Source organism: Erpetoichthys calabaricus, chromosome 3 (assembly GCF_900747795.2).
Source record: "Erpetoichthys calabaricus chromosome 3, fErpCal1.3, whole genome shotgun sequence".
Lineage (NCBI taxonomy): Eukaryota > Metazoa > Chordata > Cladistia > Polypteriformes > Polypteridae > Erpetoichthys > Erpetoichthys calabaricus.
Window position 1 is genome coordinate 229,140,128 of NC_041396.2, and position 23,829 is coordinate 229,163,956.

At 39.3% G+C, this 23,829-nt stretch overlaps 1 protein-coding gene across 1 annotated transcript in view; it reads right to left on the minus strand.

The window, feature by feature from the left end:
- The window catches only part of LOC114648702 (syntaxin-binding protein 5-like), a 580,738-nt gene that overhangs the window by 431,337 nt on the left and 125,572 nt on the right, over window positions 1-23,829 (minus strand). The window contains 1 exon segment of the mRNA XM_051924863.1: window positions 19,495-19,576. Within this exon segment, the coding sequence (XP_051780823.1) occupies window positions 19,495-19,576 (82 nt within the window).

Below are 23,829 nucleotides of genomic sequence, written 5' to 3' on the forward strand. Positions count from 1 at the left end.
GGCTTAAGTGTTCATTGTACCTTGCCAGCTCAAGTATATATATATATATAAAAAAACAATTTAGCAAGCTGTTTTCCCAGGTCAACAATAGGTATAAGCAGCTAAACGTTCCAGTGTCTGCAGATGTATAAACAAGTCAGAAAACTACCATGCATGGTATGCAGGCATTGTAAATTTCCACGTAAGATGTTCTGACACTCATACAACTAAACTAATATGCTTGGACTTGCAGGCTGATGCATTTGTGTCCTTTCTGAGAATAGCCGTTTAAAAATCACCTATAAAAAGGCTAATTTCTGAAGAAAGCATGCTATCCTTCTTACACGCTAAGAAGAAGATTACTTGTTCCAATTGCCAGCAGAGGTAATGGTGTTTACTACTTCAAGACAGCTGTTTTCCACCTATTCATAAGACAGGAGGTAGTGAAACAGCACTGATATAGAGGATGCATAAAGTTCAGCTGAACAAAAAGAAGTCTATAAAAAAATTAAACAGCAAGCATAAAAAGATTATTGTGACTTTTTACTGTATTTCAATCTGGGGTTTCTGTTTTTCAAGTATAGTATTCTTTATGCCTAAAATGTGTCTTTGTGATTCAGGCAAATTGTGAAAAAGAATTAAAATGACGAATTTTCTTTGCTGCTTCTTAGCCAATGAACTTTCATGTATCTTTTAGGTTCCCTATGTCCTCATCTGCAATGTGAAATTTAAGAATACAGTAAATTAGTACATTGTCCTTGTATGTGGAGCAAGTGTCAGTAAACCCCTTGAGAAGGTTAATCCAGTAAATACCCTGGTACTATGTGTAAAAGAGACTAAAGAAATATATATATATATATATATATATATACACATATACATATACATATACATACAGTGGTGTGAAAAACTATTTGCCCCCTTCCTGATTTCTTATTCTTTTGCATGTTTGTCACACAAAATGTTTCTGATCATCAAACACATTTAACCATTAGTCAAATATAACACAAGTAAACACAAAATGCAGTTTGTAAATGGTGGTTTTTATTATTTAGGGAGAAAAAAAAATCCTGTGTGAAAAAGTAATTGCCCCCTGAACCTAATAACTGGTTGGGCCACCCTTAGCAGCAATAACTGCAATCAAGCGTTTGCGATAACTTGCAATGAGTCTTTTACAGCGCTCTGGAGGAATTCAGCTTTATTTGAGGGTTTTCTAGCATGAACCACCTTTTTAAGGTCATGCCATAGCATCTCAATTGGATTCAGGTCAGGACTTTGACTAGGCCACTCCAAAGTCTTCATTTTGTTTTTCTTCAGCCATTCAGAGGTGGATTTGCTGGTGTGTTTTGGGTCATTGTCCTGTTGCAGCACCCAAGATCGCTTCAGCTTGAGTTGACGAACAGATGGCCGGACATTCTCCTTCAGGATTTTTTGGTAGACAGTAGAATTCATGGTTCCATCTATCACAGCAAGCCTTCCAGGTCCTGAAGCAGCAAAACAACCCCAGACCATCACACTACCACCACCATATTTTACTGTTGGTATGATGTTCTTTTTCTGAAATGCTGTGTTCCTTTTACGCCAGATGTAACGGGACATTTGCCTTCCAAAAAGTTCAACTTTTGTCTCATCAGTCCACAAGGTATTTTCCCAAAAGTCTTGGCAATCATTGAGATGTTTCTTAGCAAACTTGAGACGAGCCCTAATGTTCTTTTTGCTTAACAGTGGTTTGCGTCTTGGAAATCTGCCATGCAGGCCGTTTTTGCCCAGTCTCTTTCTTATGGTGGAGTCGTGAACACTGACCTTAATTGAGGCAAGTGAGGCCTGCAGTTCTTTAGACGTTGTCCTGGGGTCTTTTGTGACCTCTCGGATGAGTCGTCTCTGCGCTCTTGGGGTAATTTTGGTCGGCCGGCCACTCCTGGGAAGGTTCACCACTGTTCCATGTTTTTGCCATTTGTGGATAATGGCTCTCACTGTGGTTCGCTGGAGTCCCAAAGCTTTAGAAATGGCTTTATAACCTTTACCATACTGATAGATCTCAATTACTTTTGTTCTCATTTGTTCCTGAATTTCTTTGGATCTTGGCATGATGTCTAGCTTTTGAGGTGCTTTTGGTCTACTTCTCTGTGTCAGGCAGCTCCTATTTAAGTGATTTCTTGATTGAAACAGGTGTGGCAGTAATCAGGCCTAGGGGTGGCTACGGAAATTGAACTCAGGTGTGATACACCACAGTTAGGTTATTTTTTAACAAGGGGGCAATTACTTTTTCACACAGGGCCATGTAGGTTTGGATTTTTTTTCTCCCTAAATAATAAAAACCATCATTTAAAAACTGCATTTTGTGTTTACTTGTGTTATATTTGACTAATGGTTAAATGTGTTTGATGATCAGAAACATTTTGTGTGACAAACATGCAAAAGAATAAGAAATCAGGAAGGGGGCAAATAGTTTTTCACACCACTGTACATACATTGTCACACACGTGCGCATGGGAGGCAGCTAAAGGGCTCGAGGGAAGACAGTTCTGAGGCATGCCGGGATGTGGCAGAGTGCACTGATTCTTTTTTTCCCTTGCCTGTAGACCATTCCCGGGAGATCTTACCTGGCTCTCATGACGTCACTTCCGGGACCGAGCCAATGGAAGAAGACCTTACCAGCTCCGGCCCCTGTGATGTCACCTCCGGGCTTGAACCAATGGCAGATGATCCTGAGCCAGACCCATATGACCTCACTTCCTGTATTCCCCTTTAAAAGTCTAACCGTTTCCTCTATGTGTCAGTCTTGTTGTGGACTCTGTTGTATGCACATCGGTGCTCTACATTTTGCATTTTTTCGACTTTGCAGCCAGGATACCTCATTATACGGGTGGCTGCCCCAAACCTTTATCTGTGTGATGTCTCGTTATTGCGACATTGGCGTAGTCGGCAGGATGGAGAAGTCCCGGGAGAGAAGGGGACAGAACTTGCAACATACCCAGGTGGGAGCGTACCGGGGCCGAGCTTTCAGACGGGCAGGGTGTTCCGCGTTTCGGAGTGACCCGGTACAAGCTCTGCCCGCAGCATGCTCCGCTAGGCAACCTAGGCAGGCTGGCGGGTGTGCGGGAGGGGCTCACAGACGTGGGCTGCTTCGGAAGGGGGAGGCTAGGAGCACTGTTTATGCTCTTTCGGAGGAGAGTGCCCGCCACCCTGTGAAGCTAGAACCCCATTTCCCACCTAGGGGTGGCCCAGACTGGCAGGTGAGTTACCTGAACAACTGGAGGTTCGACCCTGAGCGGCCGACCTCACAACAAGCCTGATCCCCATGGACAAAGGTAGGGCAGTGGCTACGGCCACAGGAACTGAAGCCTTTTCAGGTGATAGAGCAGGTGGCCTGCTTCTTACTATTACAAACACTACCCCAGGGTTTCACCCAGCCGGTCTGGGGTAGACAATTTAAAAATATGGCAGAGCTCATAGAACGACATAGGAGGGCCTCACAATCTGGGGGAGCTGAACCGTCCCTAGGTCAAACTAAACCGGAGTGTGTCCCAAGACCTAGCCCCCCCTGTACAACCCAGAGCTTGTGCTGACGTCCCCGGAGCTGCGGGCATGCAAACCGCCTGGGAACAAGGTGGACTGCAGGTGGAGGGGGAAGAGAGCTTGGTGTGCTTTGACAAACCCATTGACGGTCCCGCACACTAGCGTGGTGATCGTTAACAGATTTAGAACGTCAGCTCTGTTCGATTCCGGCAGCAACACTTCCATTGTTGCTCACCGCTTTGTGCTACCGCAACAGTGGTTGAAAGCTAAGGCTGGTATAACCTGTGTACACGGGGAAACCTGCTGCAGAGGATCAGTACAGAAAGTGACCGTGGCAATCCTTCCCGATGGTACTCGGACGGGACTGGCCTAACAGTAAAGGCAGTGGGACACATACCACTCCCGGGGATCGCTTGGGCCTAGTTGTGGACGGGAATGAGCCGTCTCAAGCTGCCTCCACGCCGTGTACTCAGCCGGCACAGAGAGACGAAGCGGCCAGCCTAAGTGACGTGGCAACTCCCGGGCCGTCGCGTGCTAACACGTCAACCACACGCGCCGCGGCGGAGCGGGAGGAAACCACGCCCCTTGAGGTCGACTCAGACCCTCTCTCCATGATATGGTTTCAATTTACAGAGACGCCGGCCTCTTTTAAAAGAGAGCAGTGGAATGATGATTCCCTGAAGTTTGCAAAAAATGCAGTGGTGCTAGTCAACAACCAGCACACTAATCAGTCCATGCCACAGGGTCCTTACTTTGTCTTAGAAAACAACCTTCTTTATCGGGTAGCGATGCATGATGGGCAGGAGAGAAGGCTACTGCCAATCCCGCGAAACTTCCGGCGGCAGGTCTGTGAGTTAGCACACGCCCACCTCCTAGGTGGCCACTTGGGCACCGAAAAAACCCTGGAGCGGATTAAGCTCCGTTTCTACTGGCTGGGAATCAATGAGGAGGTTCATCGCTTTTGCACTTCCTGCCCAGAGTGTCAATTGCGACAAATTCCAAGAAGGGACCGTGCTCCTCTCGTTCCTATTCCCCTGATTGATGTTCCCTTCCACCGAATTGGGGTCGATATAGTTGGACCCTTGGAGCCCTCAGCCCGAGGACACAAATACATCCTGGTCCTCGTGGATTACGCTACCAAATACCCCGAAGCTGTTCCGTTGCGCTCAGCTACATCTAAAGCAATCGCACGGGAATTACTAGGGGTCTTTTCGCGCGTGGGTATCCCCAAGGAAGTCTTGACGGACCTACCCCCCACTCTAAGTTGCTTGCCCACTGGCAAGGCCCCTATGAAGTTAAGGAGAGGAAGGCTCTCGTCGACTATTTGGTGAGTCAACCCAATCGTCGGCCAAGGGAGCGGGTTTATCATATCAACCTGCTGAAACCGCTGGCCTGATCCCTCCTCCGGCCAGCACCGCTCACTCTTCGCTCACACTGCTAACCTTAACTTTGGCACGGATTTAAGTCCTAGACAACGGCAGGAGCTGGAAACAGTTATCCGGGCCATTCGGGAGGTAGTCAGTGAAAACCCTGGAAGGACCTCTCTGATTGAGCACAACATAGTGAAAGAGCCCGGGGTTATTGTCCGAGAACGCCCGTATCGTCTTCCTGAGGCAAAAAGGGCTGAAGTGGAGCTTGAGATCAAGCGCATGCTGGATCTAGGTGTGATTGAGGAAAGTTATAGTCCCTGGTCCAGTCCCATTGTGCTAGTCGGGAAGCCTGACGGAAGTTGGAGGTTTTGCAATGACTTCCGTCGTCTTAATCAAGAATCCCAATTTGATGCCTATCCAATGCCGCGAGTGGACGACCTCCTCGAGAGGCTTGGGCAGGCTCGATACTTGACCACACTTGACATGACTAAGGGGTACTGCCAGGTTCCTTTAACAGACTCCGCGAAGGAAAAAACCGCGTTTAGCACCCCTAGCGGACACTGGCAGTATCGTGTCCTTCCATTTGGGTTACACGGGGCTCCAGTAACCTTCCAGCGTCTGGTGGACAAAGTGCTCCGACCTCACAACTCATACAGTGCTGCCTACCTCGATGACGTGGTCATCTATTCCAGCACATGGAAGGAGCACATACAGCACGTACGAGCGGTATTGCGGGCACTTGGTGAGGCCGGGCTCCGGATTAATCCCAAGAAATGTTTCTTTGGATTAAGCGAGGCCAAATATTTAGGATACCTGGTGGGTCTGGGTACCGTAAGGCCACAGTGCTCAAAAGTAGATGCCATTTTGAAATGGCCCCGTCCGCGAACCAAGCGGCAAGTCCAAGCCTTTCTCGGGTTAGCGGGGCACTACCGCCGGTTCGTAGCCCGATTCTCAGAGACAGCGGCGCCCTTGACTGATTTGACAAAGAAGAGGGCCCCGAACATAGTGGTATGGACTGAAATGACTGGCGCTGCATTTAGTGACTTGAAGCAGGCCCTTACGTCCGCACCCATTCTGAAAGCACCTAACTTTTCTCTGCCTTTCATCCTCCAGATGGACGCTTCGGACACAGGCCTAGGGGCCGTGCTGAGCCAAAGTGTCGATGGTGTGGAACACCCCGTCATGTTCCTGAGCCGGAAACTGTTGGACCGGGAGACCAGGTATGCAGCGGTGGAAAGGGAGGCTTTGGCGATTAAGTGGGCGATTACTCAGCTTAGGTACTACCTGTGCTGGAAAGGGAATTCACCCTTGTCACAGACCATGCACCCCTACAGTGGATGGCCCTGCACAAGGAGTCGAATCCGTGGGTCACCAGGTGGTTTCTTCACCTACAGCCGTACAAGTTTTCGCTCATCCATCGTCGGGGCCATCTCCATGCCAACACTGATGCTCTTTCTCGGGTTCACGACCTCTCGGTTGGGTCCGCCCGACCCGATGGGTCTGGGCTAAGGGGGGGGGCCTTGTCACACACGTGCGCATGGGAGGCAGCTAAAGGGCTCGAGGGAAGACAGCTCTGAGGCATGCCGGGATGTGGCAGAGTGCACTGATTCTTTTTTTCCCTTGCCTGTAGACCACTCCCGGGAGATCTCACCTGGCTCTCATGGCGTCACTTCCGGGACAGCTACTCATGCTTTTATCGCCTTGATTACTGCAACTCGCTGTATTCTGGGATTAGCAAATCCCTGATACACAGGTTACCGTTGGTCCAGAATGCTGCCATTCGCTTTCTGGTTGGGGAAAGAAAGTATGATTCTGTCTCTCCAATATTAGCTTTTTTACACTGGCTGCCTGTCAGTTTTTGAGTTGATTTTAAAATCTTGTTGCTAGTTTTCAAATCTTTACATGGGCTTGCTCCTGCCTATTTATCCGATCCGGTCAGTTGTCTCTCATACCAAGTGTAAAACTAAGGGGGACAGGGCTTTTGCAGCTGCTGCTCCTCGACTGTGGAACTCTTTACCTCATTACATAAAGGAGTCGTCTACAATTGAACTGCTCAAAACAAGATTAAAGACTCATTTCTATTCACTTGCATTCTGTGACCTTCAGTAATACTGATGGTTTCCTCATTGTGATTATGTAACATTACTTCTATTTATTTTATTTATCTTCATTTATTTTATTTCTATTTATTATATTCATGATAATTGAATGTTTTTCTTTAATTCTACTGTATTATTGTAAAGCACTTTGGCCACAGCATTCCTATGTTGTTTTAAATGTGCTATTTAAATAAAGTTGACATTGACATTGGTGTTCTTTCTTAGCATGAAACCATACTGCTGCTCACTAATCATCACCTCACTTCTTAACCTAGCTTCCACTACTCTTTCCCATAACTTCATGCTGTGGCTCATCAATTTTATTCCCCTGTAGTTACTGCAGTCCTGCACATCCCCCTTATTCTTAAATATCGGCACCAGTACACTTCTCCACTCCTCAGGCATCCTCTCACTTTCCAAGATTCCATTAAACAATCTGGTTAAAAACTCCACTGCCATCTCTCCTAAACACCTCCATGCTTCCACAGGTATGTCATCTGGACCAATGGCCTTTCCATTTTTCATCCTCTTTATAGCTGTCCTTACTTCCTCCTTGTTAATCCGTTGCACTTCCTGATTCACTATCTCCACATCATTCAACCTCTTGTCTCTCTCGTTCTCTTCATTCATCAGCCTCTCAAAGTACTCTTTCCTTCTGCTCAACACACTCTCCTCGCTTGTGAGTACGTTTCCATCTTTATCCTTTATCAACCCAACCTGCTGCAAATCTTTCCCAGCTCAGTCCCTCTGTCTAGCCAATCGGTACAGGTCCTTTTCTCCCTCCTTAGTGTCCAACCTCTCATACAACTCATCATATGCCTTTTCCTTAGCCACCTCTCTCTTTACCTTGCGGCTTATCTCCTTGTACTCGTCTACTTTCTGCATCTCTCTGACTATCCCACTTCTTTTTTGACATCTTCTTCCTCTGTATACTCTCCTCATTCCACCAACAGGTTTCCTTTTCCTCCTTCCTCTTTCCAGATGTCACGCCAAGCACCCTTCTTGCTGTCACCCTTACTACATCTGGTATAGTTTCCCGGCTGTCTGGTAACTCTTCACTGCCACCCAATGCATGTCTCACCTCCTCTCTAAACTTAACCTTGCAGTCTTCCTTTTTCAACTTCCACCATTTGATCCTTGGCTCTGCCCTCACTCTCTTCCTCTTCTTGATCTCCAACGTCATCCTACAGACCGCCATCCTATGCTGCTTAACTACACTCTGACCTTCTTCATTCCTCTCCTTGACACCACACCTACTCACCTCCTCGTCTCCACTGTTCCATTCACCAACATGCCCATTAAAATCCACTCCAATAACCACTTTCTGTCCCTTGGTAACACTGTTCATTCACTTCATCCAACTCACTCCAAAAATCTTCTTTCTCACCCATTGCACACCCAACTTGCGGTGCATATGCACTAACAACATTCATCATCACACCTCCAACTTCCAGCTTCATAATCATTACTCTGTCTGACACTCTTTTCACCTCCAAAACACTCTTAACATACTGTTCCTTCAGAATAACTCCTACCCCATTTCTTCTTCCATCCACACCAGGATAGAACAATTTGAGTCAACCTCCGATCCACCTTGCCTTACTCCCCTTCCATTTAGTCTCTTGCACGTACAATATATCAACCTTCCTTCTCTCCATCATAACTGCTAACTCTCTCCCCTTACCAGTCATACTGCCAACATTCAAAGTTACTACCCTCAGTTCCACTCTCTTTACTTTCCTCCTCTCATCCTGCCTCTGGACACGCCTCTTTAATCCTTCTTCTCCTTCTTCTTCTTCGGCCAACAGTAGCCCAATTTCTGCCAGCACCCTGTTGGCTAACAGTGCTGGTGGCGGTCGTTGTTAACCTGGGCCTCGACCGATCCGGTATGGAAATTTGTATTGTTGTCCATATATTGATTTGGCAACATTTTACACCGGATGTCCTTACTGACGTAACCCTCCCCATTTATCCGGGCTTGGGACCGTCACGAAGAACCACACTGGTTTGTGCATCAGAAAAAAAATGTTTCCTGTTACAGAAATAAGGATCGACTCTTTTCAAATATCAATACAGGCAAGAAGGCCAAAGAAATGATGCCATACAGCTGGTAACATACCTGAGAGAGACCACAGTTTTTCATTAAGATAAACCACTTAAGCACTGCTCAGTTAACAAAGTGGGGTTCCTCACTTTGTCTCAGACATCAAGGACCTTTCAGCCCAATGCAGTAGTGCAGAGAGTAAGAGATTATTTAGTGCACTGTCACATATTGTTAATGAAACCAGAAACAAGATTAAAGCTGGACACTACGAGATGCTTCTGTTCATCAAAAGGAATCTGCTGCTTATTTCTCAAAACAGTCATAGATCTATCCAGTGGCAGGTGTTCACCAATGACTTTTGACCTGTATGCCTTAATGCCACTGAGCTACCCATCATAAAAATATGGGATACCAGAAAGAAAAATGTTCTTATGTTTAGCCAAATTCATGTGAACACTGTTCTATTATTACTCCCCATGCTGAAAGACTTGAAACAATGTTAGTTTGGTTTACATACATTGTTCATGATCTCTAACCTGCTCTGCATGTGTATAGCGCCAACGTTTTTGAACGTATTTATGAAGTTATACTTTGTATTTTAATTCTGAGCCCGATTGGACGTGCTTTTTTTTCAATTCCACTTGTTCCGGACTGATTATTACTTTCCTTATCTTCTGAATTTGCACCTAGATTATTCTTTATCTTTTTTGCATTTTTTTCTCTCCAACGCTTTTGAGTCTCTTTACTCCACGCTGCTCTTTCTTCTTCGCTTAATTGTCGACGTTTCATCTATAACGTATTGTTCCTTATAAGCTTTATATGCACTGAGAGCCCTGGATCTGTGTGTGCTCAAAGCCTTGACACGACTAAGTGTTTTGCTGTCCGTGGTCTTATTTGATATTCGTTGTAAGCAGGGTGTGTCTTGCAAGAATCTCATGTTCTGCGTCCCCGCGAGATAGTCCTGGGTCAATCTCTTGGCACAAGGTCTCATGTTTAAAGTCCCTGCAAGACGCTCCATGGCCAATCTCTTTCGTCTCGCGGGTCTTTTAAGAGTGCCTTCCATGATCTTCACATGAAGATCACATCTCATCTCCCTAGTCAATCTCTCCCGGGATTTTTTTTGTAATAGATATAATAGATATACAGTGTATATATACATATACTAGCAAAATACCCCCGCTTCGCAGCGGAGAAGTAGTGTGTTAAAGAGGTTATGTAAACATATATATACATATATACATATCTACATATGCACAGAGAAGTAGTGTGTTAAAGAGGTTATGTAAACATATATATACATATACATATATACATATCTACATATATATATATATCATATACACATACCTACATATATATATATATATATATATATATATATATATATATATATATATATATATATATATATATATATATATATATATATATATACATACATATACACATCCACATATATATATATATACACACATATCAACATATATATACACATACATATACACACACACATATACATATATACATATACACATACACACACACATATACATATATACATATACACATACATACATAGTGCGTTGTCACACGGGCTATGATTGTTACATGGGAGGGAGACGACAAATCACAGCTTCCCGCTTTCTAATCGGGCCTGTGATTGGTGCTTTGACGGATGCCAAGATCCCACAGTATCTCCCCTTAGGAGAGGCGTTAGGCAAGTGTAATTGAATAGCGGTGCTGCAAGTTTAGCTTTACACCTAAATTTAAGGCTTATTGACTGAAAGGGGCTTTCATGAAAAAAGTTAGGGCTTTGCTACAGGATACACCCTCCACAAGTTAAGGAAGTAAAAATAAAGGTATATATTTCTGTTTTATTTAAACCTTTTAAGTTTGTATGCGGGCAGTATGGTGGCGCAGTGAAAGGTGCCAGTTAGGAGACCCGGGTTCGCTTCCCTGCGTGGAGTTTGAATGTTCTCCCCGTGTCTGTCTGGGTTTCCTCCGGGTACTCCGGCTTCCTCCCACAGTCCAAAGACATGCAGGTTAGGTGCATTGGCAATTCTAAATTGTCCGTGGTGTGTGGGTGTGTGCGCCCTGCGGTGGGCTGGCACCTTGCCTGGGGTTTGTTTCCTGCCTTGTGCCCTGTGTTGGCAGGGATTGGCTCCTGTATTTAGGATATAGCGGGTTGGATAATGGATGGATGGACATTTGTATGCATAGCCCCATTTGCCCGTTTTCGTTTTTTTTCTTTCTTCAGTAATATTTCAGCAAACCCGGAGCTTGTCAGTTCAAATCCTGGTACTGACACCACTGTTTGACCCTGAGGAAGTCACTTCACCTGCCTGTGCTGCAAAAAACAAAAGTAATGTAACAAATTGTACCTCAGATGTTGCAAGTTGCTGGAATAAAGGCATAAGTCAAATAGATAAATATGCATTATACACATAGGAACTATTCATTTATTTTCAGTTAAGTCATCTGCAGCAAACCTTTATAAATGAGGGTTTCTCCTTTTTAGATAGTGCAAACTGTTTCTTCTTCATTGAGGTTTTCTCTTGGAGAGCTTTTTTCATTTCATTGAAAATTAAAGCAGCAGCTGCCAAAATATGTAGCTTTCTTATTAATTTTTCAACATTGTGTAAAATAACTTTATAAAGTAACATAAAAGGTTTAAATACTGGTAAAATCCTTTTACACTAAAATATTACTAAAGAGATACAAAAAAAGTAAAATGCATATGTTGTTTTTCATTAAGGAGATTAAATATTACTGGAGAAAGAAAAAAAAAAAAAACTAAAACAGCCAAATGGGGCTATGCATACGAACTTAAAAGGTTTAAATAAAACAGAAATATATACCTTTATTTTTACTTCCTTAACTTGTGGAGGGTGTATCCTGTAGCAAAGCCCTAACTTTTTTCGTGAAAGCCCGTTTCAGTCAATAAGTCTTAAAAAGAGGTGTAAAGATATTGACAATAAGCTACGCAAACCCACCAAGACATGCAATCGTTTAAATGAAGGCGCGAGTTGAAAAACACCATCCCATACTATTAGTTAACGATTAACACATTTCTATATGTATTGTAAGCATACAATACAACTGATAATATGTTGCGCTTATTTATCTGGTGTACCGACATTTTTGTGCGTTTAACGGCTGAAATCTAACGTGGTTTGTGTCCTTCAGAATGAAAACAGTTTGCATTTACCTTTTTAATAAAAGGCGAGCTTTTAAGCCTGAGAAATCACCCCATAAATACACACGTTTAATTGCACATGTGTTAATATGTATGCTTACACAGTATTAAAAGACACTCAACAATTAACGTCATTTACCTTCGTTCCCGCGTTTGATAAAAGGCAAGCTTTTAAGCCTGAGAAATCACCCCGTAAATGCACACGTTTAATTGCACATGTGTTAATATGTATGCTTACACAGTATTAAAAGACACTCAACAATTAACGTCATTTACCTTCGTTCCCGCGTTTGAGTCATGCTGTAAATCTCTTCCTTGTTTTCAGTTCACGTGATTACGTAGGAGGCGTGATGACGCGATACGTGACTCCGCCTCCTTCATTACAGTATATGGACAAAAAAGAGGTTCCAGTTATGACCATTACGCGTAGAATTTCGAAATGAAACCTGCCTAACTTTTGTAAATAAGCTGTAAGAAATGAGCCTGCCAAATTTCAGCCTTCCACCTACACGGGAAGTATGGACAATTAGTGATGAGTGAGTCAGTCAGTCAGTCAGTGAGTGACTGAGTGAGTGAGTCAGTGAGGGCTTTGCCTTTTATTAGTATACATTCACACATATATCCCTAAATATATATAATACATAGACACGCATGCATACATACAAACACATTACAATTTTAGAGCCTCAACACTTGGTGGGTCACTAGAGCACATTGCCCCATTGCTAAGAAATGTCTTATAAGAAGCACTATGCATCATGTCACAAAAGATCTGCTATAAAACTTATGGCTATGTTTCATCTCTACATTCAAGATTAAGATTGTAAACTTAGAACAATGTTACTCTTGAGCTCATAGTGTCATATATCCTAATTAATGACTCATATCTTCAAACTTCTAAATTTGGTTCATAGCCTGGAGATATTCTCCCAATTTTGAAAGCCATTCATTGCAGTTTTTGTTTTGAGTTGCAGATTTCTCCTATGAATTTTGATACAATACTTCAAAAATTCTGGTTTTGCTTCAGGTTTTTGAAAACATGTAAATTTTTCAGTCCGTTTTTAATAACATCTTTGCTGTTGCTTAAAATCCACTGTGCCAGTAGACAATACATACAGAATGGCTAGAATTAAAGCAGGCACAGAATGTCTGTGCCGAGCTGCTTCAAATATTCATAACTGTTGTAACAGAAATATTCAGAATGCTTCCATGCATGATCATAAAAAAAATTTGAGGTATCATGACAATAATACACATTTGGACAGTGTCTCTCTTCTAGCTGCCAGTATAGGCAGATTTACACAGAATTTCATATTTTCTGCACACACACAAATTATCCAATTAATGATTAAGATAATTTGTGTATAAGCAAATGATGTATTTTAAGCATACGTAATTTTGAAACCTCCACAACCAGCATGCAATACAAGCTGATCTTATAAGGAAGATTGAATAAATTGAAGATAAGCACTCACATTGTCTTATTGTGGTGAATGCTAAAACATTAAAATCAATTTTCCACAAATAAAAAGAAAATTACTACTTTTTTATTATTATAATTTGGCAATCCTGTTTCTGTGGCTAACTATAACTGTGGCCCCTCTATTCCTGTTCATGAAGTCTTCTGCAGATAGTAGTCTCTGATACTTGCACATCTGCCTTCTGTAGACTGTTCCTGATCTGTCAGACGGGCATTTGGGGCTTTTTCTTTACCATAGTGAAGATTGTTCTGTCATCAACAGTGAAGGTCTACCTTGGCCTACCAGTCCCTTTGCGATTACCGAGTTCATCGGTGCATTCTTCATCCTTAATCATAATCCAGGCAATTGATTTAGATAATCCTAAAGTTTTACCAATGTCTAGAATGATTTAATCCTTGTTTTTCTGCCTCTTAATGTCTTCTTAGACTTGTTTTGGCTCTTGTTCTCATGGGTAGAAGCAAGCCAAGGTATCTTGGGCTAGTACTAATGAAGCGATGAAACATACACATCACAAAAACCTGTGACATAATTTTCCCAAAAATTATGGTGCACTGAAATGGAGGTACCATGTAGAGAAAGTGTTGTCATTTTTTAAATGGTGTAACTGAAATGTATGCAAATACCCTTAACCTCCTTAGCATTACATTTTTTCTCAAAAAAATGTACAAAAAGTTGCATTTTTTGGCTTGGCATTGCATATTTATTAAATCTGATCTTTCTACTGTAAAATGAGCAAAACACTAAACGTACAAAGTCAAAAGCAAAGAAAAGTATAATAAGGATAAAAATAATAATAATAAAAAAATAATGTATATACTGTCAAAGTGTGTAATTTTTGCAGTATATCTTGAATCACAGTGAAATTCACAATCAAATGCCAGTCAGGACAATAGCAGCGTGATTCTTTGCAGGTTTTCTTTCCAGACTGATCAGCTTTTGCACAGCACACCGCAAATGCGCGATTAACACAAGCATCACTTTCATCAGAATCATTTTCGATTTCACTGTCCATTTCAATTTATCTGCCTGAAGACTGATTTACTTAGTTGTCACTGCTTGTATCACTGTTAATAGTGTAAAACACCTAGGCTGCTGAAAAACGTTTCTTAGGAGGCGCCATTATGATGCTAGGACAAGATGTGTCTGCACCATTGCTTGGGTAACACTCGGGCCTGTCGCTTACACAGCACACGCCTGTAACGTTTTCTAAGCAACGCTCTGCACTAATGCTGTTGGTACTTTTACAGCCCAAGTAATCCTCGGGTCTAACGCTTACACAAGATGCATCTATACAGTTGCCCAAGTACTACTCGGGACTAACGCTTTTAGCACTGTTTTTATAGCCCGAGTGATGTTCGGGTCTAAGGCTAAGGAGGTTAAAGTCTGCAATGTGCACTTAATCACATTTGAATTGTAATTTTAAACTGTGCAGCAGAGGGTTAAATAAAGGAAAAATGTGTCTTTGTCCTCAACATTATGGAGGTCACTCTATCTATCTTTAAAAAAAAAAAGTACTAATAAAAATAATGCATTTAGTTCAAAGGCTTCCTTCACTATCAGGTATATATAAATGAAAGACCCACGTGTATGGAGTAGCTCAACCACAGACACTTGCGCTTACATGTCCCTCACTTCTCACTACAAAAGACTTGTGTGCAGCAAATGGCGCAACGCAACAACGATGTCATGCTAATGACACAAATGAAAAGGTACAACGTCAAAACAAGCAACTCTAACATGCAAATGAAAAACCTCAGCAATGGAGAACAAAGCTTGAAGTTTTCACTAAAAACATAGTATAACTGGAGGTATTTCCTTGAGGCAAAAATTAATAGGACTCATACGCCAGCGATACAGCTAAGATATGGTATCACCTGTGTCTTCTTATGAAAGTCAGTGGGGCAGCATACACAGGTGGATCAACATCCTCTGCCCTGGGCAATTCTCAAGTGTTACCTGATGCCTCTCCAAGTTCAAGAATATAGTAAAACCGTATTCTTGAAGTGTAGGGAATCTTCGGGTTAGTTTTCATCCCGAAGACAACATGCAGCTAGTAGTCTAGAATTACATAATGATTTTCCAGTCAACACAAACGTGTCACTTTTTATTTTAATAATAATGTTTCTTTTCTCTTTATGCCAAGAAGTAATAAATCTGGACTATATAAATGAGAAAATTACACAGAATAGATTAGTAAATTTCAGTAAAATGTGTAATATTAACAATAATAAAACTGAAATTATTCTTCAGTGTTCATTATCGACATCAGTCAAACTGAAAGTTGTTGTTGCACAGATGAGCTAGCACTGTGCTAACTACAAAAAAATAAACACGAATGCTGACTTAAAGATGGTGGCCCTGTATTTCCCAAACTAAGGTGTAAATAATCACAGATGTGTTTGTGTCAAACTTTAACAAAAATGTTTCTCTTTAAGAGAAAATATTCTGTAATATTCGTATATTAAATATCTAAAATTTTATAATACATTGTTCAGTGAAAAAAATTTACTAATGAAAGTGTAATAATTTTACAGCAATTCAATTTAATTTTCACATTAAATTCAGCATTAAAGGGTTTGATGAAGACTTAATGTAAAAGAACATTTAAAAAAAATCTCTCCACAATAAATTAATATTTTACATTAATAAGGTTATTGCCAAGTCCATCTATTACTCTCACTCCCCTCTGGTACACTGTCCATTCGTCTGTCATTTTAATCTAAACAATTCCTGACTTATTGTGGCATACTGTTACAGGAAAAATATTGTCAGAAGGTCTCAGCTCATGCTACTTTAAATATAACTTGCATGCTACTTGCACTCGGTAAAAAAGCTCCTTTGCTTCTCTAGTTAGTGGCATTTATGTCCAGTCTTAACCCTCATTTTGCACTATTGCTCTGGTATTTTGGCATCATATACTGTGGTACATGTTGTGACCGATTATGCTTCATTAGTTGCACATTGCTTCTGAAAGCATACTTTATTACAATGTCCAACTTTCTAAGTTCATGTAACTTAACTCTATTGAAACTGAAAATCACGAGTGAATTTAATGAGTAACAGCTGACTTCCTCAGTTAACTTCCCCACTATTACAGCCATGAGAAATGTCCTTGCAGGGGGACAACTAGTGACTACAATATATTAGTTTCTTATGAATGATAACTTTTACTTGTGTTCCTTTCCATTTAGCTGGGCTCCTGCCCACTTAGAGTGATCTCTCTTTCTCTCTTCCAGTTCCTGTCCAATACATATTCATTACTGTCTGGGACACTTTCTTCCTGTAGCCACTGACACTTGTTATTTCAGGTTTGACAGTGCTATTATAGTCTGAATACCACTACAATATTTTCAAATTAGAGTTACTGTGATGAATTAGACTATATTAACATTACGACGCTGAAGTGACTCAAATCTGATGCTTTTTGAGCTGTGTGGATACGGAAATCCAATCTTTTCAAATTAACTTTGAGCCTCTTTCATTTGTGGTCCTAGATCCAGTTCGTGGCCATGCAGCATGAATGAGAATGATCAGATTGGAATTCATGTGTTTTTTTGCCTATGTGCATTGGCTAAGTGCTGTCATTATTAGCCAGCACTGGCAGTGTGGCAAAACAACAATGGAGGACAGCTACACCTGTGACAACAGTCACAGCCCCACCATTGCTGGCTTCTTTCTTGTACTCACACATCTCTTGCAGCAATACCTACAAAAACAGTAAAAGATAGCCTTCTGGATTTTTTTTGTCTTCTTCCTCCCCCAGAGCAAAATGTGATGCATACACTAGCTACTAGCGCATACATTTTGTTTTTTTTAAAACAATGAGTTGTTTTACAAATATGAGTTTTTTTTTGTTGTTGGTGACACAGATGGCTCATGCACAAAAAAACCAATGTGCGCATTCGTACTGTTTCTGATTACAGATGCACTCACATTATAGTTAGATATAGGTCAACTGTACTTATGAAAGTGTACTGTCAAGATAGGCAAATCCAATCTGAGCAAAACATCGGAACTGAGCAATGAGGCTTGTAAGGTGAACATAATGTTAATGGTACAAAACAAGATATTTTTTATTTGAATGCTAATAGTTTTAAAATCAATACATGAAGAAAAATAAAACGTTTTTATTATAACACAGAATTTATGTTAACAAGTGATTACGGGCTGAATGTTGTTCTTGACCGCAGCAAAATTGTTCTTAGTCCAAAACATTTTAAGAACTACTCCTTTAAATCCGCCCAACATGTGCCTTTTGTTTCTTTTTTCTTAACATGCTATTTTACTTACTTTCGTAAAATAACAACAATACTAAGAGTGATAAAAACACCAATCCAAAGTTTACTCTTAAATGTAGAACAAGATGAGTTAGTAATTTTTTATCCAAAATAATTTAAGATATGACTGTGAAAACTTAAATAAATTTGGCTTAAACAGTATACCCTGGTACTGGAATAATATATATATATATATATACATACTGTATTTTAACCAACAACAAAGTAAATAAATACTATCCTTTGTTAAAATTTAAATTTAACACACAACCAGTTTTGATATCTGTCGTACAACTGGTATCCATATCACATTTATTGAATTAGCCTTACCATTTTATCTAGGTAATTTTTTACTGATACTACATATAAAATCCACCCAACTTCCTAACTTAACTATCAAGGACAAGGTTAAGAGGCAGCTGGAGCATATCAAAGAATTCATAGGGCTTAAAGCATTAAATATTTTTTCAAATTAGTACTGCAGTAATATTTTGTGTCCCTGTAATATCTGAATCTAGACTGGAACACGTTTAAATGAGAATTAAGTTGGCATATTTCATCACATAGTAGACATAGAAAGCAAAGACTAAGATTAATGAAGGATACTTATATACAGTAAATGTTCATAAAACAATCTAGCCTCACTATGCAGATACTATTGTGTCATTTCACATAACTGACCAAATTTCAGATACAATACAATACAATTTATTTTTATATAGCCCAAAATCACACAAGAAGTGCCGCACTGGGCTGCCCTTCCTTTTCACAGCCCCCCAGGCTTGACTCTCTAAGAAGACAAGGAAAAACTCCCAAAAAAAACCCTTATAGGGAAAAAAAATGGAAGAAACCTTGGGAAAGGCAGTTCAAAGATTTACCCCTTGCCAGGTAGGCTGGGCATGCAGTGGGTGTCAAAGAAAAGGGGTAAATACAATACAATACACAGAACAGACCACAAGTAACCCTCAATACAATATAATAGTGCAATAGAAATATTACAAGTACAGAGCAGAATTCAACAGTAGATTATATCACATAATATGATTTGGATTTTTTCAGATAATAATAGATAATAAATAATAAAGTAATTAACTAAATTCTGCAAACATGCTATTTGATAATTTCATTAAGTTTAATTTTTTTTTCCTGAAATAAGAATGGAAACTTCAATGTTTTTGATATATTTTCTTCATTTTTTGGTGCTATAAGTGACCTGGTTAAGCTTCTTTTAATATAAAGTCTAACCTTAGTATAAAAATGTTAGATACTTTGTTAAAAGGCATGCTGCAAAAAAATCCATGTTTGTTAAAGAACATAGTCATTTCATATTTAAAATTAATCTAAATTGGTATTAAACCAAAATAACAGCTCACTAAAATTTTGACACTTATTTCTTCTCATCCATATGTAAGATTAAATGACAGAATTTGAAAAGACTGTAATTGCAAAAATGACGTAAACTTTATAAAAAAAAAAAAAAAAAGTTTAATAGCATTCCATCACTGAAAACATGCTATGCCATTACTAACCTCATTAATCAGAAACTGAAGTTGTATCACTGCTGCTCCGCTGTCATGTTGACAGTAGCATTCAACTCCTGGGCGGCCAAAGCTGATGTTAATTTGGTCAAGGAATCATCATATTAAATTATTTATAAACATATAGGTACATAGATTACAAATGACAATCAAGCCATGCTTACTGCACATTTAATAGCATAAACACCTTCCCTGAAACTGCTATGAACAGGTTTGCTTTGAATTAACTGCAACAGTAATTCATCTTACCAGAATGACTGTGGGACTTCTTAGAAGTTGACAGGACTTCATAAACACTCTGATTCCTAAATTAAAAAGATATAAAGCATAATATGTTACATAATGTAACAAAACAGAACAAACTTAGTACTGTATACAAACCATGCCAGGTTTGGAAAATGAACATATAAATAATATCTATGATATCTTAAACTTTACCTTTCATGGGACAAATGGCAGATGTGATTACCTGTTAACATTTTCAAATCACTAAAATATTTTGATTGTACTTATTTTAATTAAAGAAAATACTTTTGTACAAATTTAGTCTGTTTTGATTACCTATTCAGCAGGTAGTTTAGCTGTAACAACTGTTCCTATATATTTTTGGTGAGGTGTCTCCATTAATATTTCAAGAAAAATTGGACTTGCCTATGACTGTTCAGAGCAGTATCCTCACAGTTCCTTAAAATAGACCATTTGCTGATTGCTGGCAACCATTGTTAATATGCCATAATTAATGCACTTCAGAACTCATGGCTGCTGTAACTAATACCCTTTTCATTTCCTCATGACAATAAAACAGCTGTTTCTATTCAATACATTTTCATAAAGATACAAGTATATTGTTTTGCACAATACCACTGAAAGTATCCAAAAGGCATTCATACTACCTGAGTAATGCCTTTTAGGGATGTCAGGATACTAGAATTTTGGTACTCAATACCAATGCTGGTGAAATTTCACAATACTTGATATATACATGAGACTATGACAAACATAGAAATCCCATTCAACCGCTTCTTATAAAAAGTGCCTCTGTTATTAAAGTGAACAATACAGTGTCTTTTCTTTAATAGATTATTGCAGAGATGGAAGGCTTTGACATCCCAGGTTGCTTTGTAGCACTTCATCCAAAAAAAGAACATTTAAACATAATTTCTTTGATGTTCAGCCTTAAACAATTTGTTGTGATTAATTTTGTTTTGGAACATTTGGTAATGTGAGTGTTCTACTGATGTTGGGACAGTTGGGTGGGTAGGATTTGAGTTTGTATTATTTGCATTATTAGCAGGTTAAAAACTTAATAAAGACTGACTGATGAGTCAAACTGATTTAATTTTCAAATGTCACAAAATCCTGAAGACATTTATTTTCCAAATCTGGGCTCTTTTTTCTCTTTTGACTCTTATTAGGTTTGTAACATTTTCTATCGTAAGATTTATATTTGCATTATTAGTTGGTTAAATACAAAATAAAGAGTAATGGATGAGTCCAATAGATTTAATTTTCAAATGTCACAAAGTCCTGAAGAGTTTTCCAAATCTATGCTCCTTTTTTCTTTTTTGATTTGTCCAATTAATTTCGTGTGTGAAATCAAACTTGTTAGCTTTACTTTAATACATTATTTCAAAACTCTAGTAAAACACACTTCATTTAATTGTTTTCAAAGTATTTTATATGGCTGATCAGATTTTGATTGCTTAGTCTATGTACTAGTTCAAAATTAGAATATTAACTAGAACTGCAGTTTAACTAGTACACTGTATTATACTCCCCAGCATACCTATCTATCTATCTACCTGCATTTTTATCACTCTTTAATTTAATATTGTTTTTTATCAATATGCTGCTGCTGGAGTATGTGAATTTCCCCTTGGGATTAATAAAGTATCTATCTATCTATCTATCTATCTATCTATCTATCTATCTATCTATCTATCTATCTATCTATCTATCTATCTATCTATCTATCTATCTATCTATCTACCTACCTTTCAAATATATAACATATGTGCTTTCACTACATTTGTCACATTTTATGGATTATACAAATGGACATTAGTTTGGCATCAGAAACCAAACAAATAACACACACTTAGCATTTGCACATCTGTATTAAGTAATCAAGTATGTTGTTTTGCCCGTCCTGCAAACTGGCATAATCGCAGTGCTTTATGCTTCGAAGCACTAATGAAATTTTATTTTGATATTAACAAATGGCTCATTTCATCACCAGTGTAGGTATGCAAAATATCCACTTGATCCAAAACATGCCTCAACTTTTACTTGCTATAGCTGTTCACACTACTAATATGCAGATTTCTACATGTATAACAGTGCATGCTACATTTCCCCCATGACAGTGAACTTTAATAAACCAATTAGAAAATGTATATATACTTAAAGTTACATTTGTGGAAGTGTTCGACACAACAAGAGAATAAATGCCCCCATTCCTTTCTGGGGTCTGTGTAGAACATGATATTAGAAAGCGATTCATCATGCCTTCATTTTGTCTCAAAGTCACATTTGATCATTCACATCATTGTGCTCACAAAGCATGCATGAAGCTATCTGTAATGGGATAAAAGTGGTAATAATGAAAGCCTGTGTGTGAGGTATGGTTTTTTCAAATAATAAACATGATTACTGCAGCACACACTTAAATTCCCCTCCCCTGATGACAAAGTATTTCTAGATATGACTTCTGTTTTTCTTTTCGACATGTGGTGATGTAGTGCTGTATCATCACCACTATGAGGCATTTTTACATGTAGTTTTATTCATGTTTTTCTCACATATTACTGTACCTACTTGAATAATCTGTCTACCTGCAGTCACACATGAGCACACCAACGACTGCCATTCTGTACTCTCAATACAGAAAAAACTTTCTGTTTTTGGAAAATTGGTATCAAATGGTACCAAAAGTATTGTTTCTCTTAACATCACTAATGCCTTCCAAATAGTTATTTGGCTATAGATCAGGGGTGTCCAATCTTGGGGGGCTATAGTGGCTGCAGTTTTTGTTCAAACCATTTTCTTAGTGACCCATTTTTGCTTTCATTTTTAATTGACTTGGTCTTTAAGACTCAGATCCCTTAATTATTTCTTTCTTCCTTAATTAGTAGCCAAACAATAATGAGATACAAAAACAAGTCATCACATGACTAGCAAACTGTGTCCATCATACGATAGTTGAAAATAAAGAAATGTGAAGGTCTCAGAAATGATGATTTTCTCAGGTCACCAAAACATTATGACAGTGCTCTCAGAAAAAATAAATACTGTCGGAAATGTCTGCTGTGGCAGAATGACAGCAACAACAATCAGTGGAATTAAATAACAGGTTTAATTAACAACAAGAATTGGCGTCTAATTTAGAAACTGACTGGAGTGAAATTACTTGGACTTTGAGGCCCCAACTTTGCTGGTCATCTGTTGGCTTACTTTACATCTCACTTTTGTTTGGCTGCCATTTAAGGAAAAAAGAATAACTTCAGAGGCCTGTGTCTTAAAAAACACAACATTTAAAAGGAAGGGAAAAAAGTCAATTAACAGCAGAAATTAGTTAACACACAGCCACTGCGGCCCTCCAGGGTTGGATACATATTCTGAATACTAGCAGTCACCAACAGGATGCTCTTGGTTGAGTTAGCATGGAAATTATAACTTGATATAGCCTGAATATGCAGAGGAATTAAAACAGTATCTGCCAGATACCATCAGATTTATTGAGTTTGACTTTTGAGTCCAGGGTGGTCTCTACTTTACTGCATTGCAGTTAACCCTGTAAGAGAAGCAGTGTGAAGGGTAAGTAGTGAATGACAGATTCGCCTCCCTAAGGAAGCATTAAGTAACTAATTGTAGTTAAGTATCTAAAAACTCTGCAAAATATTCTGTATTCTAGGGATATTATAAAAGAACTGAACTTTTTTATTTGTGGTAAATCAGTGCTCATTTCGTTATCAAGTAACTGGGTGAAACAGACTCAACGACTGCAATACTAAAGGATAGGCCATCATTTACTGAATTAAACAATTTTTTTTAATATTTTCATTGTTAAATAATTAAAAAATACATATTTATTTTCCCCTTTTATTTTGAGATATCACAAAATATTTGAGTCCATTTTTTTATTATTTGTGTGAGAAATTAATTCCTTCAAACCATTGTATACATCTAAAAGTATAATTCAATAATGGTTAGTGAAATGAAAATAGCCTGATATATAAAATAAATATTAATTAAGATAAAAAGTAGGCCTCTTTAAAAACAAGCCTGTAACACTTGTGTTAAGCAGCAAATTAAGCACTAAAGCTT